This window comes from Pinus tabuliformis, chromosome J, assembly GCF_031772625.1.
Source record: "Pinus tabuliformis cultivar Carrire ecotype Pingquan chromosome J, CPIR1, whole genome shotgun sequence".
Taxonomy (NCBI): Eukaryota; Viridiplantae; Streptophyta; class Pinopsida; order Pinales; family Pinaceae; genus Pinus; species Pinus tabuliformis.
In genome coordinates, this window is record NC_142295.1 from 1469081472 (window position 1) to 1469096925 (window position 15454).

Sequence of the window (15454 nt, forward strand, 5' to 3'; positions counted from 1 at the left end):
CTTGATGCCATAAGAATGTTCCTTGCTCCTTCTAGCTTTCAGGAGTTCAAAGTATATCAAATGGATGTGAAATCTGCTTTTCTAAATGAAGACTTAGAAGAAGAAGTGTACATTGAGGAACCGGATGGATTCATCCTTGGAAATGATCCAAAACTTGTATGCAGACTCAAAAAGGCTCTCTATGGCCTTAAACAGGCTCCAAGGGCTTGGTATTTTCGGTTGGACAAATATCTCCATCAACAAGGTTTTTCAAAAGGATCAACAGATAGCAATCTATATATAAAAATTCATAATGATAAATTGCTAATATTTGTTGTGTATGTTGATGATATCATCTTTGGTAGCAAAGAAGCCATGAGTCAAAACTTCACTTTGGTGATGCAGAAAGAATTTGAAATGTCCTTACTTGGTGAGCTCACATATTTTCTTGGTTTACAACTCCAAAAAAACAAAGACGATATTTTTCTATCACAAACCAAGTATCGCAAGCAAATCTTGAAGAAATATGGGATGGAGGACTCGAAACTAGTATGTACCCCTATGGTAACAGGATGCAGCCTCAACGCAAATGATGAATCGGCAGCAGTACATCAACCAGCCTATAGATCCATGATTGGTAGTCTGCTCTATTTGACAGGTACCCGACCAGACATCATGCATGCAGTGGGAATAGTTAGAAGATTCCAGGCAAATCCAAATGAAGCACACCTTCAGGCAGTTAAGAGGATTTTTAAATATCTTCAAGGAACACAAAATTATGGCTTATGGTATCCTTGAGATACAGATCTCACACTTCATGCATATATAGATGCAGATTGGGTAGGAAGCATGGATGAAAGAAAAAGAACTAGTGGTGGTGCATTCTTTATGGGTTCCATATTAGTATCCTGGTTCAGCAAGAAACAAAGCTCAATTGCATTATCTACCGCTGAAGCAAAATATGTGGCTGCTGCATCTTGCTGCACACAACTCCTTTGGATGATGCAAACATTGCAAGGTATTAAAATCACTTGTACTCCACCTATCTCCATTTTTTGTGATAATACAAGTGCAATCGATATTTCAAAGAATCCAGTCATGCACTCAAAGACCAAGCACATACCTATCAAATATCATTTTCTCCAGGAACAAGTGCTTGAACAAAAGGTCAAATTGGAGGATGTTCCCTCCAAGGAACATATTGTTGATATATTCACCAAACCACTGCCTAGGGAGACATTTGAATATCTCAGACAGAAGCTGGGAGTAGTCGATGCATCATCTTGCTGTTGAAATTATCTTTTTTGAGAACAATGGTTGTATGTGAGTTTCATGAAGTGTATCCGCATACATACGCAGGTGTCTGTGGACACAGTCATGTATATTATGGTTTGAAGACAAATAGTGGGGCCAGACTCAGGAGGAAAAGAGTCTGATATGGGTCTGACAGAGACCATCTGGCACAGGTTCAGGGGGAGCATATACTTCTAATAATGCATTGTTGGCATTATTTTAGAAGTTCTTGGTTCAATTTCACAGCTGTTTTTGTTCGGGTGGAACAGGTGCAGAGGGAGATCATGGTTGCCAGTCTGAATGATGATTGACAGATGCTGCTTAGTTGCTAATGACTATCATAGTCTTGTCTTAGATATTTAGTCTCTATTTCTTTTATTATCAAGGTCATGTAACAGCCTATGTTGGTTTCGCTACTATGCCTGGGATGGATGATGTAATGTTCTTGTTTTATCATGTGTAAACTTTTGGTGTATCCCCACTTGGTTGGGTGGACGAGTCAATATTGGTATATCCCCACTTGGTTGGGAGATGGATGTATGTATGAGTCTTTGGTGATAGGAAGATCATTATGATGTATAAAGTCATGTTTCTTCTTGTAAAACATCTTCTTGTAGACCTTACCTATAGCCAAGGGGAGCATGGACAGCACAGCAGAGCAGAGATTTCAGCATGTGCTCAGGGGGAGCATAACCCTTTGCCCTTGATGACAAAGGGGGAGAATGACTATGAGTGACTTGGGTTTGCTTGGGGTTGCCATCAAGTCCAAAGGGGGAAATTGTTGGCATTATGACACAGGTTTGGCGCTATGACACAGGTGTTGTCCTTTATGGCAACTCACTCAGATGACAGATCACAATTCAAGCTCTCAGAATGAAGGAAAAAGAGTTATACACAGGTTCCTCTTAATCAAGTCGTGTATACACGCTGGATGACCGATCAAAAGGCGCGTATACGTATGCACGCACTTTCATCCAAGGAAAAGCGCGTACATGTGGGAAAACTTATTTTTTGGTCCATGGTATTTAGTCCTTGGTATTTGGACCTATGGTTTTGGACCATGGTATCTTGTCTGAAGTGTTGAACCCAGGTATTAGGTCCATGGTATTGATTCTCTATGGTTTTGGACCATGGTATTGAGTAGAGCCTAAGACTATAAAAGTAGAAGGAGATCATTAGGCAAAGGAATTCACTCAAGCAATGAATATCTTATGAATAGCAAGATCTAGAATTGGGTTATGGTGCATAGCTGGATCTGAACCAAGGAGGAACCTGAGCGCAAGAAGAAGGATAAGTTCTATTGATGGGTCAAGATCTTAAGGCTTGAAGAGAAGTATCTTTGTGTGATTTGATCTGTTATATTTGGCGCATGACTTGATCTATAAATCTGATGATCTGGGTATTACTAATGTCTGAATAACTGAAAAAGGTAAGATTTTCTTTTATAGATCTGTACGCAGGTTCAGCAAAGCAAAGGCGTGTATACACGCTAGTTCGGTAATTCAAAATAGCGTATACACAGGTTGGCCTTAATACAATAGCGTATGCACGCAGGTTCTACATATTGAAGTAGCGTACGTCTCATGAAATATGTTTTAGCTACTTCTGTTTATTGTTGCAGTGTTCTGGGTTCAGGATTGGTTTCTGGTTACTATTACTGTCTTCTAGTTTCAGCGTTCATAGAAGTAGTTGTTTGATTCAGTTTTGATTGGAGCAAAGGAGATTGATTGATGCAGATGTATTTGATGTTTGATTATTGTTGGATCCAATCTAAAAATTTATGAAATGTGGTCTTTCGAAGAAAAGAGAAGGTTGTAGCCTTCTATAAGTCAGCACCTACGTACTAGTACATTAGCTAGTACAAGAGCTAAGGGGGTTGTAGCTCCGTTCCAGGAGAAGCTGGAAAACGAGAGAAGGTTGTAGCCTTCTGCAGGGACTGCACCAGTATAGAAACATTGTAAAAAGAAGTTTCTAATTGAAAGAAGATAGATACGAATTGCAACAGGTGGTTTTCATCCACATTGGGTTTTCACCTTATATCTTGTGTTCTTGTGTGTGACCGTCTGTTATGTTTTATTGTTCATGGTTACAGTTTATATGGTTCTGACACACAGATTAATGATCAATATCTAAAGAATAAACTAAATTATAAGTCTGCAAGTTATACGTGAGTTTCCTTAACTGCAGTTGCGTATATATGTCGTTTTCTCTAACTAAAGTAGCGTATGCAAATCTGATTATGAAATGAAAAATAATTGACTTAATAACACTGATTCACCCCCCCTCTCAGTATTATTTCCAACACCTTTCCGAAACCCAATGTTATACTGACATACATTTCATAATGTTTTTGTCCAAGAACCCAAGCATATTGACCATTACTTTCTTCACACGTTGCATGGATCCTTCCCTGTACATAATAATTGATTTAATCACATTTTATCATATTTTGGGTCTAGGAATTGGGTTGAAATGAGATTCTTATGCCCCCATAGTTGCACAATTTTTCAAAAAGAAAATGCTCTTATTTTACAAGTTCTCAGGACCCCAGTGCTTCATAGCACCATTAATTGTTATATGTACCACGGTAACTTGATTTTTTTTGTAGCATAGTGCCACATGAAATACTTTGTTTGGTTTGCATACTTACTAAGGAAATCTTGTGACATAATTTTGATGGCATGACACAACCACATTCCATATGCCTCTTTGATCTATCCATGTATGTCCAAAGCAACATTGTTATCATTTTTTCCTTATACTCATGGCATCACTTGATTAGTCTTAAATTGTTGATATTGTAGAGTCATGTACCTTTGGGAGTATTTCAATTTTAAATTTGTATTGTTGTATTATTACCTTCAATCCACCCAAACTTCTCCAACCAAAAATAGTGGTGAACTCCATTTTAGCTTGTTCTTAGGTCCACTAGGTACATTTTGCATCCCCAAAATCATGAGAGTTGAAATCTACCCAATCCCTTAGACCAAAAAGAAAATAAATATAATCAAGTTCAAAGTCAAATCTTGGGTTTCCTATGAACATATTTCTTCTCTCTATATGTGGTGGAATGATTTCTATAGCTATAAAATATAATCTTCCATTTCTTCTATCATACTCCTACTTATCTTAGGGGTGGAAAGCGTGTGTGGAGAGGTAGTGTTACTACATGCCAGCAAACAAATTGAATTATCCTATTCCTGGAGTTTGGGAAGGGAAACAAATAACTAGGCTAAGGTGTATGCTCTTTTACAAGAAATTATTCAATCAATTATGGTTATTCTCAAAAAATTGATTGTTGTGTGGGATTCCATGGTCATTACAACATCCCCATACGGGATTTTCTCCATTAACCCTTAATCTTAAAACCATTTTCAAAAGGATTAGAACCCAATTGAGTTTTATGGTCGAGGTCAAAGGGTTTCATGTCCTTACGCACAATAACATTGAAGCTAGTTAATTAGTAAACAAAGCATCAAGGTTGGACATAAGTACTCTTCATGTTAATAAAAGGGTGTGTCACCTCCCCTTACCATGATTATGCCACATGGAGGTGACAATGTGTGTAGGTTGGTGATGGAGTTAACTCATTTGAAGTATGAGGGGAGCGTTAGCATGTAGGTCCATGTGACTCCATATATGTTGTTTATGGGAATTGTCATTCAACGCATCATGGGAACTCAACATAGGTGTGCTCCAACCAATGGACAACTTGGGAAGGCATAGAATGACAAGAAAAGATGGACTTGCCTAGAACTAGAGAGGGGATCATCCCTTGTGGACATTGACAAGGAAAATGGGAAGATTTATGAGCAACTACGAAAAAGAGGCATCCATCAGGGCCACCAATCTTTGATGGGAGCAACTTCGTCTATTGGAAGGTAAGAATCACAACATATCTTCAATCTCTTGGTACAGAAATTTAAGATATCGTGGAAGTAGGATACACATTTCCATCAACAACTCCTATAGATACGGCTGGTAAGAAGCAATATGAAACAAATGCAAAGGTTGTCAATACTTTATTAGGGAGTTTATCTCACTCAGAATTCGTCAAGGTTATGCAGCTCAAAACTGCAAAAGAAATATGTGACAAGATCGTTATGAGCTATGAAGGACACGATAAGGTAAAATGTGCAAAACTAAAAACTCTCAGAATTCAATATGAAAATCTTAGAATGCTCAATGATGAAAGTGTGGCTAATTATTTCTTACGTATAGATGAGATTGTTAATCATATGCAAAACTTGGATGAAGAAATAAAAGAAGTTACTTTGGTTGAAAAGGTGTTAAGATCTTTGTCTTCTAAGTTTGAATCAAAAGTTTCTGCCATAGAAGAAAAGCAGGATCTACAAAGCATTACCATGTCACAGCTGCACGGAATCCTAACTGCTTTCGAAATGAGAAAAGTGGGGCCATTAGACAGGAGAAAAACCGCATTCAAAGCTTCAGGAAAAGGAGATTACAATGAGTCAGGACATATTTCAGAAGGAGAGGAAGAATCAAACTTTCTCAAGAACCTTCAATGAGGTTCTGGAAGATTCAGAGGTAAGCTACATTTCAAATGCTTTGCTTGTGGAAGAGTCGGTCACTATGCAACCAAGTGTCCTCATAAAGATAAGCTTGACAAAGGTAAGGAACCAGTTAGATGGAACAGAAAGCATAATGTAAGTAAGAAGAGCTATTATGCTCATGAAGACAGTGATGGATTTTCAATTAGTGAGGAAGATGAGCAATGTAATGATTATAGACTTTTGATGGCTTTTGAAGATGATGATTTCTTAGATGCTATAGATGAATGTAAGGACCACATCCAGACTATATACATATTTTTTTTTTTTTTTAATCACAACAAAATTCACTAGAAGAGAAACACATTAGGATTTCATTTCAAGAAACATAGCATAATATTTACATACATTTAAATAAGACCAATATAGTATTGCAATATATGTACCGTTCACCAGAAGACGCGACTCCATTAGCTTTGCTGTTGCTAGTATTCCCTTGTTGTCGGTCACCTCCGTGAATGAATGGCGATGTACTTGATCCGAATGCGATGACCCACCGGTTAACCTCCCAGCCTACTCCTTGGGTACTCTTCTTCCCCGCGGACCCCCGAGTTGCAATGGGGTTGTACAATGGAGGAAAGCACTAACTGGTAGAGGAGAGCACACCATGGCTCCAGAGTCCCCTCTCTAAAATCCTCTACCTCACCAAACTCACTATAGCTTCGTAATCACTGCTCTGACATCATCTCATCCATCCAACAATAGGGTTCCAAAAAAAGTCCCCTCTCCCATGGCTTGCCCCTTCTTTTATAGGAGTCCTCATAGGTGACACTTGTCATGTCATGCATAATTAATTACTTTTTTATAATTCAATAGCTTGATTATTCACCCACCCATGTGTCATTCTCACATCAAGGGTCTCCCAAAATTATTTACTTAAATTTTTATTTAAAACTAATATTTTCCTCACCTCAACAAGATTCCTATTTCTCCTCCTAGTTGTCCCTTTATTCCCCTCTTTTATTCCTTAATTTGTGTTCATTACTTGAAGTCAATTAATGAGTCAAGATTTTATCCCCAATCTACTCCCTAATTTAACTCAGGTTATCTCCTAGATGGATATTCTTATGTTAGTTGTTGACACATGGAGCTTCTCTACAATTATCTAAATTTAATTTATTATTCTCATTTTAATTCATCTTCCTCTTTTCTTAATTAGATTTAAATCAGTTTAGGATTAATCTTTATCCTTACAATTATGTTTGTCTTTCCCCTTTTTCCTAATTAAATCACATAATCTTCCTAGTATTTTCCAACATGGGAAGGGTAGAGTTTTTAAGGTACTTCTATTTTAATTCTTCCTATGATCCTCCTTATTCCAAGTTTTATTTTTGATTTAATTACATTGGTTTCTAATCATCATTTACCCTTGATGTAAATTTACCTAGTTTTCATTCCTTGCTTATATTTATTTATTTTTAATGATTCCAAGGATGCCAAGTTTGGTTGTGCCCTTCAAGAACTTCCCTAGAAGTTCCAAGGGTGCCACACCTAATAGTTTATTTGTGATGCCAAGGGTGCCAGTTTGGTTGTGCCCTTCAAGAACTTCCCTAGAAGTTCCAAGGGTGCCACACCTAGTAGTTTATTTGTGATGCCAAGGGTGCCAAGTTGGTCGTGCCCTTCAAGAAATTCCCCTGAAGTTCCAAGGGTGCCACACCACTTGCCCTTCAAGCATCCAGTGACTACGAGGGGAAAGTATAGTGCAACATCATAGACTACTATCATCTCCTATGTTGCCTGCTATAGTGAGACTAATGGTGTCGGGGATCAAGGAATCCGCCTTGATGCACGCCCCCCAGTAAAGTCCTCATGAGCGACCCAACTTTGGGACCTGCCCTCATGGCATCGTGATCTTCAAGGCGAAGGTGTTTCAACCCTTCCAGCCCAAGTCACGGCGGGAGTGCTAGTGGGTGAGATCAGGGACTCTGTCCCACCCCTCCCATGTAGTTCCATCCACCTGTACAACCCCATCACCCATATGTGGGTCATTCGGTCAAGCAACTAATCTGTGTCTGCAACCATGAACATATGATCAGAATATAGTTAAACATATATGGCAGATTTCAAGATCGACTTAGACTTTAAAAGATAAAATAATATGAATTTTCATCAAACCAAGTGTCATCGACATGTCATATGCGAGTGCCTTTGATGGTTTCCTGCCATACTCAATAATCGTCAGTAACAAGGTTTCTCCATGTTAGTCAATTATCATAATAACATCATTAACAATTCCTGGTCATTCACATCATTGTCCATTGTAAGTCTGAAAAGGAAGTAGGTAACATAGGGGACACATCCCTCATGGCTATCATCAATAACCATCAATGGAAACATACATATTCATTAAGCTATCAACATCGTAACATCGTAGAAATATAACTATCCATCAAATTTATCCTCATTATGCTTTTAGTAGAGCGCATACATATTCTTTACTACCCTCATCATAAATTCAAATAGAGACCAACTTAACTATTTAATATTGCAATCATCAGAATACTGATAGATAAGCTACATAACCATTCATGCTATCATAATATCAATGGAAAGCATTCATAAACATCACAACCATGAATATCTCAATCGCTAATAATAGTGTCATGGGTCCAGATCCTCAATCTGAGGTCCTCGAAGAATAAAGTGTCTAGGATAATGTCGTATTAAGGTCAGGAAACTAGAGTGGGCACTACATACACCCCCTCTTAACAATGGACTTCGTCCCGAAGTCCTCGAAACATAAAGGAAAACGACGACACATATCCTAGGAATCCTTCCTGAAACTCTTGCTAACCTTCTGGTAACAGGTATCTCTGATTTTTTTTTTTAAATTAAGCACATTTTTTTTTTTTTGCATAATTTAACTTTAAGTAAAATGTCAATATGTGGATTTACTAGCACAAAAATACAAATAACAAAGCACCAATGAAGAGAATAACATGCCTTAGTTTTCACTAGATCAAAACATATTAGACTGTCATATATCCAGGAAACATGATATCAAGGTCCACACAAACTAATTGCTTTGGATTTACAAACTAACTGAATTATCATCGTATTACACCTCTTACTTACTATACAAGTCCATGCTGACACTGATCATTTCAAAAGAAGCCCGTGTTACTCAAACATCTCAAGGAAAATAACTTAGAGCAATGTTTTTCAGACTATAAAAGCTTAAGGCACATTGCTCTTGCCATTGGTAGCAATAACATATTCTTGATCAAAGAGATTGGTTGAGGATTTTGAAATTAGTGAACCAAAATTCCCATTCCAGGTTCCAATTCATCATCTTAAAAGGAGATATCACTTACAAAAGCTTTGATATAAATTTTCATTCTGCAATACAAAATTTATTTCCTCAGGCACTCAAAAATAAGCAGAATGTTTGTATCATATTTTAATAACCACTCCCAATGACTACTTTGTTGTCTGAAATAATATGTTTATTTTATTTTTCATTTATCATATAACAACCCAAAAAAAAATTTGTATAAGGAACAAACCAAAAATAGATTGCTTCAGTTGATAACTCTAAAGCACTGGGGTAGAGAATTGAGGCAAGAAAATATAGATTCAGACTGTAATAGTTAAAAGCATAGAAAGGGTTTTTTAACGATTAAGGGTGTTATTTAATACTAACATTGTTTTATTCCCAAAAACAACATTCATTTCAAAGCTTTATCTAGAGAGGAAACGAATAGACCCATAAATACCACAACTCCCTAATGAAAGTAAGACTCATCAGTATTAAAAATTTGTGTTTTAAATCGAAGGATCACCATAGCAGATTGAAATAGGGAATATAATAGACAGTTTGGGATTTATTTTCAGTGATAATAAGAGGCCTTAACAATCAGGGTTCATAAGCTATGTTCAAAGCCACTGCGTTATTCTAGGTACCAAAAATAGGCTCTTCTAGTAGTCAATGGACAATGGCAGCTGTAAGCATCACACGTAATGAGAGACGAGGACAGAATGTAAATGCAAAGGGCCACATAACATCAGAATGGAAAGAAAATTTCTAGCTTAGAGAATAAACCATGATGCCATTCAAATCACAGGCCTTCAATTATTTCCATTTAAATTCAAGTACCCCTTTTGAACAATATTTAGTTCAATAACCAAGTGTTAAGAACTTTGAAGGCAACTAATGAAGGAAAATCCTTAGTGACTTACAATAGAAACTTTAAGCCATATTCAAAATTGCTTCTTTTAAAAACAAATCATTTTGCATATAAAACCAAACTAGTTGTTCACAAATATTCAAGAAAACAAAGTTCAAATTAATGAAAAGGGCTCATGTTTCTGGATATTTAATTATTGATCCATCTGAACTGGACTTCAGAATGAAGAGAAGGAATCATAGAGAAAAGCAGCTTGGATATGAAAAAGAGAGGAGGAGTTGCATTAAAAATCTACAGAATAATTTAAGTGATGAACATATTTTTAGCAGAAAGATGCAGAAGAATTATTCAGAACTGGGGAGACATAAATTGTTCATGGAAACGGATTAGGAAATGTACAAAGTTGTTTGCCGAATAATTCACGCTACATGAAAAGGTTAAAAATGATGCTAGCAGGCTTCATATTTTGATGTGATATACAAGTTTAATGGAAGCTTGTCATCACGTTGTTTATCTGAATACAATTCCTAGCCAGTCAAATTGATATCTAACACTAAAGTATTTAGGCCGGAATTCCAACAGAACACCAAATGAAGATTTGTCACCCTAACTTCTGTTCAGTTGTGATTGAGAAGGCAACAAAGTTTGAACTGTGCAAAGTCCTCAAAGAATTTGAATTCGAAGTCGTTCCAAGAAAATCGAATCTGGCACAATTCTAAGTCATTAAATAGAATAAAATTTCAATAACTTGCAAGATTGGACATATTTCAATAAATATTGGCCTTTAAAAAAAAACGAAATCAAATGCGTGAAATCTGGAAACATGTGACACGGCGAGAGCCTAGATCTGAAACATGACACCACCAGAGTCCTGGATCTGGCAATACGTGGTTTTTCTTCCGAACCAACCATGAGAGTCTCTGATTTTAAATCTGCTTTCCAGAATAAAGGTCTTCTAAATCAGGGCACTGCATTTTCTTGACTAGAAATGCCAGGGATTCTGAAGAAACATGTGCCATTTGTTGAAAAGGATTTGGTTGCTTCCAATAGCTAGGGTATGCTGCCCATGCCTAACTTGAAAGCTCGTAATGAACTTTGACAACAAAATGAGCCTCTTCCATGACTAGGTCTGAATCCTTTTTTAGTCATCTCCTTCATAAATTTATAAGCCTCGTTTATTCTACGTACTTTGCAGAAACCATGCACAAGGATATCATAAGTTAACATATTTGGAGCATATCTTTTCTTCGCCATATTGTTGAATAGATTGCAAGCTGTTTCCATTTTTCCTTCCTTGCACAGGGCTCCAATCAATATGTTGTAAGTAAAAATATTGGGTACAAAAGATTGCTCTATCAATTCTTCCAAAAGTCCTAGACTGGACTCAGGATTCCATGCATTAAAAAGCTCATCAAAAAATATGCTGTAGGTGCCCACAATAGGATGAAATCCTTGTCTGTGCAGCAATTGAAAAAGCACTCTAGCTTGGTTGGCTTGCTGCAGCTTAAAACTATGCATCAAGAGAATATTATAAATGTAGGCAGAAGAGCGGCGACCTTTTGCATTCATGTCAATAAAGATCTTTAGTGCTGTATTAAACATGCCCAGTTTACATAAAACGCAAATAAGTTCCTCACAGCACTCCAGACGAGGAATCAATGCTTTAGCAGTCATCTCCTCAAAGAATGTAAGTGCCAGATCCACCTTCCCTACCTTACAAAGGCCACTTATTAAAACACTGTACAATCTACTGGACGGAGAATAATTCCTTGAGAGGGCTTCAAAAAAGTTCAACGCATCAACCAATTCCTTACACTTCAAGTAACCATGTAACAAGCTAATATGGGTATTAGAGATGGACAAACACCCATTCTCATGCATCTTGTCATAAACTTGCCTAGCAATGTCAGGGTGGCCTGCATTACAAAGCCCATTTATAAAGACATTAGAGATTTTGGCATTAGGGGGGTGACCTGGCACATGCATATCTAACAACTGAAGAACTTGATCTGAGTAGTCTAATTCACACACAACTTTAATCACCATTCTGAACAAATAGCGACTTGGACAATGGTCGTACTCTTGCATTTCAAGCAGCAATTTTGAAGCTATCCCCGCCCTTTTTGCCAAACAAAAGCCTTTTATTAAACCAGAATAAGTATCCTTGTTCAGAACTACATTTGCTCTTCTTAGTTTTCTCGGCACCAAATATCTGTCATCTACTCTACCAGCCTTGCAGAGAGCAGAAATGAATGTGGTGCAGGTGGAATTGCTTGGGACATCCTTTCCTTTAATCCCTTTGTCAATAATGTCCTGCATTTCATCCAATTTCCCAGCTTTGTGCAAAGTTTTCACAAGGGTGAAATATGTTCGTTTCCAAGGGGTAAATCCCGATACTATCTCGTCATCTAGAACTCTACAGGAAGTGTCCAATTTTCTGGCGCTACAGAGGGCATTGATTAGATGGTTATAAGCCAGATTATTTGGGGAAAAGCCAAATTTTGATCTTCTATTGAAAAAATCAAGTGCAATAAGTAACAAACCTCCCTAAAAAAAAACACAAACCAATGCATTCATGGTATTACTGTCAGGGAAAACATGCTTGTTTTTCATCTCAATTAGTAAATTGTAGGCCTTGTCAAGTCTCTTTGCCCCCAAAAGTCCACTTAGCAAAGCATTGTAGCAAGACCATCCAGGAATAAAACCTCGTGGAGTTGTCTCCTCAAAGTATTTCAGTGCCTCATCCACTCTCTTTCCCTCTACAAGAGCCTTGATCCATGCATCATGCACTTTAGGCATCGAGACATGCCCCTCTTTCCTGATTTCCTCAATCAGTCTGCGGGCTTCATCGGTCCTCTTGCCTTTGCAAAATGCACTGATAAGTACAACAATTGCAGCTTCATTCACAGTACAACCATTATGCCTGAGGTCGTCGAACAATCGTTTGGCCTCCTTTAATTTCCCCTGCTTGCAGAGACTAGTGATCATTGTGCAATCACTAGATGCATTCCTAAGGCGCCCACAGCAAATCTGTTTGTAAATTATCTCGACAACATCGAAGCAGTTCTGCTCCACCAATCCATTCAACAAGGCATTGTATGAAATCTTATCTAAATCCAATCCCTGAAACCTCATTCGCGAAAACATCTGCAGAGCAAGATCGGACTCCCCAGCAAAAGCGTAGCCCGTGATTAATATTTTATAGTACCGCTCACCGCGCACTCTTCTCTGCTTCTGGAACGAATCCAGCCAATCCAATATCACCCTCGTCATTTTGGCTTCGGAGAGCATTTTTAATATCGTGTAATAGGCAGCTCCAGTGTGTCGATATCTCAAGGCCCAATCAAAAAACCTCAACCCTAACAACAAATCATCTTTGTGCTGCTTCAAAACCTTGACAACACATTCTTCTGTCAATCTGAGATTGAGCTGAGTGAGTGCATTTTCTATATTAAAACCCTCCCTTTCTCTGCTCTGCGAGAGCACCTCATGGATATTTTCGATAGCATTCTCCATCTCTTCGCATCTCTGCCCGATCTCTGGGTGTGGATGCCAATGCTGGAAGAGTGAAGCAATGTCTCTAATCCCCACATTACTTGCAGCTGCAATGTTATCAACAGAAGTTGTGCGGTGTTTAAGCAGAGCCTGCCATTGAAGTCCTGAAATTTTGATCCCTTCTGTGTTATGGCGGTAATTTCTCTTTCTTCCATTGAAAATTCGGATGCATCTTCTCAGCATCGTTGTTCATTCTTAAACCCTATACACCGAACGCTAATACTAAAATCCAAACCCTGAAAATGTAAAATCAATGAACAATAGCTCAATTGCTGTCTGCGCATTTCCGTTACTTTATATGACCGCTGCAACAGATCATCAATGTTCTCTGTTCGACGCCAAAGGAAACGTGGCAATCCCGAAGCCTCCACCACAATTTCTCTGCCTATGTCTGTAGATGTTACCTTCGCTATCCACCTCTACAATACGTTTGTTTTGTAAATTTTCAAACACCAGCGAACCGTTCCAGCCTGATCCATTCTGGCGGGCTCCTCCAGGTAGTTATTTCTCTGTTTGCGCTTTTACTTTCAGCTAGGGTGCGCTTAACTCCGCGATTTCACTGTTTCAAAGATAATGTCTATTCAGCGAATATGGAAATGTTTGATAATGAACAAAGTCCCACTAGTATCGATTCCAATTTTGTTGTTTCGTCCTCTTACAATTAATGCAAATCCCCAAATTCTACACGGAAACAGCATCCCCATCCTTAACTCCACCAGATGGGGTGTTGTCACAGATTTTTTTATCAACAAATGCGGTATGACAGAAAAAGATGATTCAAAAGTCCTTAAACTTCGCAAGGGCTTGTTGCATAAACCAAGCCAGGATTTGGAAGAAGGGTTGGAGTTGTTAAGTGAATGCGGTTTGACCTCCCCTGCTCAGATTCGAAAGGCGGTTCTCTGCAATCCTAAGATTTTCTCATATAAACCCGAAAAAGACTTAAAGTCTAGGCTAAACTTCCTAAGGTCTATCGTGAACAAAGAGGATGTCTGCAAGGTTATTTATACCGATTCAACGATTCTTAATGTGAGTGAGGATAAGCTTAAATCCACGTTTTCGCTGTTGCAAAGATTGGGCATTGAGGCCCATGCGTTATCAAAGTTATGGCAAGGGAACCCCATCTCCTCACCTATAAGGAGGAAAAAGTTATGGAGTCATTTAAAGTGGCAGAGGGTCTGGGGCTTGAAAGGGGCTCCAAGATGTTTGGGCACGCTTTGCGTGGGTTACAAGGAATGGGAAAAGAAAAGATATATCGAAAACTGCAGTTTTTGAGCAGTTTAGGTTTCTCCAAAAATAAATTTACAAGTTCTCATGTTGGACGCCGGTGATTTTGGGAACTTTCAGAGGAAAAACTGAAACGGAATGTAGATTTTCTTGTCAGATCACAGGGGCTTCCATTAGCTGATATTGTTAAATATTCCTGTCTGTTGACATGTAACTTAGAGACCAGGTTAATCCCTCGGTATAGAGTAATGGAGGCATTGAAGTCCACGCAACTGTTGAAAACAGAGAGGATTCCCCCACATATTGTTAGATGCACAGACAAATTTTTTTTTTGGAAGAGTATGTTAATGGGAATCCCGAATGCTCCTCCGTTTTGCGGGATATTTACTATGGAGTGAAAGCTGATAGTTGACAAGAAGACTTGCAAGAATGTAACGATTTTTGGATTCCCTGGCATAACAGTTTTGAGAAGCATTATTATAGTGCCCCAGTAGATGGAGTTCAAGCGGATTAGGAAAGAAAAGGGCCAGAATTCTATAATTTAAGCAAAAATTTAATAAACTTCCACAACGTTCGGAATCTCAGGGGATAAAACAAAGCAAAACAGAATTTATGAAATTAAACAACGTTTCTTAAAAATTCCATGGAATTTCAGGGTATTGAAGAAGAAAAAGACCAGAATTCATGAAATTTAAACAGAGATGT

At 38.1% G+C, this 15454-nt stretch overlaps 1 protein-coding gene across 1 annotated transcript; it reads right to left on the reverse strand.

Moving 5' to 3' along the window:
• Positions 1–7828: 7828 nt before the first annotated feature.
• Positions 7829–13708, reverse strand: LOC149232913 (pentatricopeptide repeat-containing protein At1g71210, mitochondrial-like). The gene is made up of 3 exons (XM_089382040.1): positions 12536–13708; positions 11159–12283; positions 7829–7855 (listed from the first exon to the last, which is right to left on the reverse strand). Exons 1-3 carry the CDS (start codon positions 13706–13708, stop codon positions 7829–7831), a joined length of 2325 nt encoding a protein of 774 aa, XP_089238166.1.
• Between the last annotated feature and the right edge of the window lie 1746 nt (positions 13709–15454).

Coding starts and splice junctions, on each gene's coding strand:
- LOC149232913 (XM_089382040.1), bottom strand. CDS start 13,708: ATGCTGAGAAGATGCATCCGAATTTTCAATGGAAGAAAGAGAAATTAC. Junction 12,284..12,535: donor GTAATACCATGAATGCATTG/GTTTGTGTTTTT, acceptor GATGAAATGCAG/GACATTATTGACAAAGGGAT. Junction 7,856..11,158: donor TTGTGCATGGTTTCTGCAAA/GTACGTAGAATA, acceptor TCATGGTTGCAG/ACACAGATTAGTTGCTTGAC.